This window comes from Stegastes partitus, unplaced genomic scaffold, assembly GCF_000690725.1.
Source record: "Stegastes partitus isolate 25-593 unplaced genomic scaffold, Stegastes_partitus-1.0.2 Scaffold1812, whole genome shotgun sequence".
NCBI classification, from domain to species: domain Eukaryota; kingdom Metazoa; phylum Chordata; class Actinopteri; family Pomacentridae; genus Stegastes; species Stegastes partitus.
The window spans coordinates 105669-108929 of NW_007579543.1; the positions used below are offsets into that span (position 1 = coordinate 105669).

A 3261-nucleotide genomic window follows, 5' to 3' on the forward strand; every position below is an offset into this window, starting at 1 on the left:
GACGCCTCTGGTCAGGATGGTCAACCGAGAATCACCTAAAAGCAGGTCTGCTGTGAGGCTGCCATTGAGAAGGAAGTTCTTCCTCCAGAACCAGAACCTTAAAGCCTGACTGAAGTCTGCTGCTGATCACATGGACAAAGAGAAGGCCTCCTAGAGGAAAGTTCTGGTCAGATGGAAGAAAAACTGAGCTATTTGTCCACAAGTGGCAGCATCATGCTCTGGTTCTGTTCTGCTGCCAGTGGAACTGGAGCTTTACACAAAGTAGATGGAACAATGAAGAATATTCTTCAGAAAAACCTAAAGTCATCAGGCAGGACGTTGATCTTGGACCCAGTTAGATGTTCCAACCAGACAATGACCCCAAGCACACAACAAAAGGTTTTAGGTTTTTCTCACTAAGTCCTGACCTAAACCTCATCAGGAACATGTGGACTGTGTTGAAGAAACACGTCTGTGTTAAACAGCCAGTATAGTTCGTTTATTTGCACCAATTCTGTCAAGAGGAGGGTCAAAGATTCAACCAGAAGTTAGTGGACGGCCACCAAAAGCATCTTATTGAGGTGATAATGGACGAAGGACATCCAGCTCAGTGTTGTCACTTCTGTTTGTATATCTGTGACTCAGTGCATTTGGTCAGTTTTCCAGAAAACCTATAATAAGCCTAAATCTCTTTTGCGACAAAGATTCACGTGTTTGAATGATTCCATTGTAGAAAAGTGTTCTAGGAGTCATACGTGTCCTCTACAGCTGTGTGTAGACGTTTGTTCTCACTGCAGCTCCTTCAGAGGCGTCCTGGAGGCGTCTCGGTGCCGCCGTCAGCATCAGCAGCAGCTCGTCTCAAACATCTGCTGATTTAAACTGTGATCTGCTGAACAGGAGGGAGTATGTGGACGCCTACGTCAACCACGCCTTCAACACATCGGTGGAGAGCGCCTTTCAGGAGTTCGAGCGAGGCTTCTTCCAGGTGTGCGAGCGGGACCTGGTGCAGCTGTTTGGACCGGAGGAGCTTCAGGGAGTTCTGGTGGGCAAAGACCAGTACGACTGGGCCAAGTTCAAACAGGTACGGTCCACTTGTCTCGCTGTTTCTGGCACTGTGTGAGAAAACCCACGTCTCTGTGGTATCAGCCCCTGAAACAGTCTGTTTGCCTCAACCAGAACACGGTGTACGACCTGTACTACCACGCCCACCACCCGACCATACGCATGTTCTGGGAGGTGTTTGATGAGCTGACTGAAGAGCAGAAGAAGGATTTCCTCTGTGAGTATCGTCACTATTCTAAGAGCTTGTCATTGTTTAAACCTGATAAAGATGTTCTAACACTGTAAACATCTGGCTGTATTTACCCCGTCTGAATGTCTACATGGTGTGTTTTTGTTTTTGTTTGTTCGTTTTTTAATTTTGGAAGCAATGACCAATGAAAGTCTCAACAACACAGATTCACAACAAACACAGCAAAATAGTGAGATTTTGAGCTGATTTAAATAAAGTAAAGCAGTTTAATTTTACGGTCACTTTTGCAGAATAATATGAAAATATATATATAAGTACATACATGTATATAAATACCTGTAAAATCAGTTATAGCTAAATACAGTAAAACTACATAAAACTCATTTTTTACAAATTTTATGATCACACATTGTAGAAGAACCTAATTATTATTTGTAAAAATACAGATTTTTTTGATGTGGACATTACATCCACAATATTATTGTTATTATTATTACGTCTACTCAAGCACACCAGCTCACTTATGACTCTCCAACACTAAGTCTTATCTATGCTACACAATGGTGATTTGTCATATTGTGTCTTCCAGCATATAAACAGGGTTACAGACATCGTTTTACATTCGTTTTTGTTTCTTTCGTGTCTGTTTTTATTTGTTTTATTTGTTTTTGCTCATTTTACATTGTTTATTNCTAAACTACTGCTGTGCTCCAGTGTTTCCAGGCAGATCCTCTTCTCCTCGGCAGCTTCTCCTTCGTGATGGATCTGAAATCAAAGCAAAATGTTTTTTACATCCACGCAGACTGGATTCAGGTAACCGAAACTTAACCTAAACGGCTTGAACAGGATTCAGACTCTTTAATGAATCATGTTTTAAGTGCCCCAGTGGTTGATTTAATGTAAGAACTGGATGTTTTGTGACAGCAACAGCATTTCAACCTGTAAATACATTCATTTAAATGTATGGAAGATAAGATCCTTCATTAATCATCTACACGGCCGTGGTGAAATGAATCACCTTTCCAGTATTTTAGTCTGAAAATTTAGCCCATTTTCTCACAGTGGCAAAGTAGTTTTGTTGGTATTCAGATTACGGAGGAAGAATTTGGTGTCTTGAAATTGAAATTTGAATTGGAGCCAGAATACAATTGAAATCAAACTAAACGTTTCCTGTTTCAGGTCAGTCAGGATGACCAACATTATTTCTATTTGCTAAACACCAGAATCATGAGAGAGAGTTTTTTATAACTTTCTTCAAAGTCAAAAGTTTAAACACATCTCCTCAGTATCTGCTAGCGTTGCCTTTAAACTCTATGACTTGGGTCAAACGTTCTGGGTTTCCTTCCACAAGCTTCTCACAATAGTTTGATGAGTTCTGGCCCATCCCTCCTGACAGAACTGGTGGAACTGAGTCAGGTTTGTTGGTCTCCTTGATCCACTAATGTTCTCCAGGACTGAGATCAGGGCTTTGTGATGGCCACTCCACAACACTGACTTTGAAGCCTCTCTGTAACTCTGGCGTTATGCTGAGGGTCATTGTCCATCTGAAGACCCATTTAAAGCTTTAACTTCCTGGTTGATGTCTTGAGATGTTGCTTCAATATTTCCACATAATGTTCTTTCCTCATGATGCCATCTATTGTGTGAAGGTCACCAGTCCCTCCACAGCATGATGCTGCTACCCCCGTGCTTCACAGTTGGGATGGTGTTCTCAGGCTTCAAGCTTCCCCCTTCTTCCTCCAGATGTAACGATGGTCATTAAGGCCAAACAGTTCAGGTTTAGTTCCATCAGACCACAGGACATGTCTCCACTAATGAAGCTCTTTGTCCCTGTTTGCATTTACAAACTGTAATCTGCTTTTTCTTATGTTTCTTTTGGAGTGATGTCTTCTTCCTCTCTGAGTATCCTTCCAGCATTTCATTGTCTTGTTAAATCTAATTTATAACTTTTTCTCTCAGTCAGAAAAAATGTTTCTGTTTTTGTTCAGTGTGATTAAAACGTAAGAAAAATCCCACTTTTTTTACATGTA

At 41.2% G+C, this 3261-nt stretch overlaps 1 protein-coding gene across 1 annotated transcript in view; it reads left to right on the forward strand.

Moving 5' to 3' along the window:
* LOC103372711 (probable E3 ubiquitin-protein ligase HERC3) overlaps positions 1-3261 on the forward strand; it is a 28908-nt gene that overhangs the window by 20365 nt on the left and 5282 nt on the right. Inside the window, exons 15-17 of the mRNA XM_008302420.1 lie at positions 625-632; positions 777-1060; positions 1156-1258. Coding sequence (XP_008300642.1) covers positions 625-632; positions 777-1060; positions 1156-1258 — 395 coding nt within the window. The remainder of the gene's footprint in view (positions 1-624; positions 633-776; positions 1061-1155; positions 1259-3261) is intronic.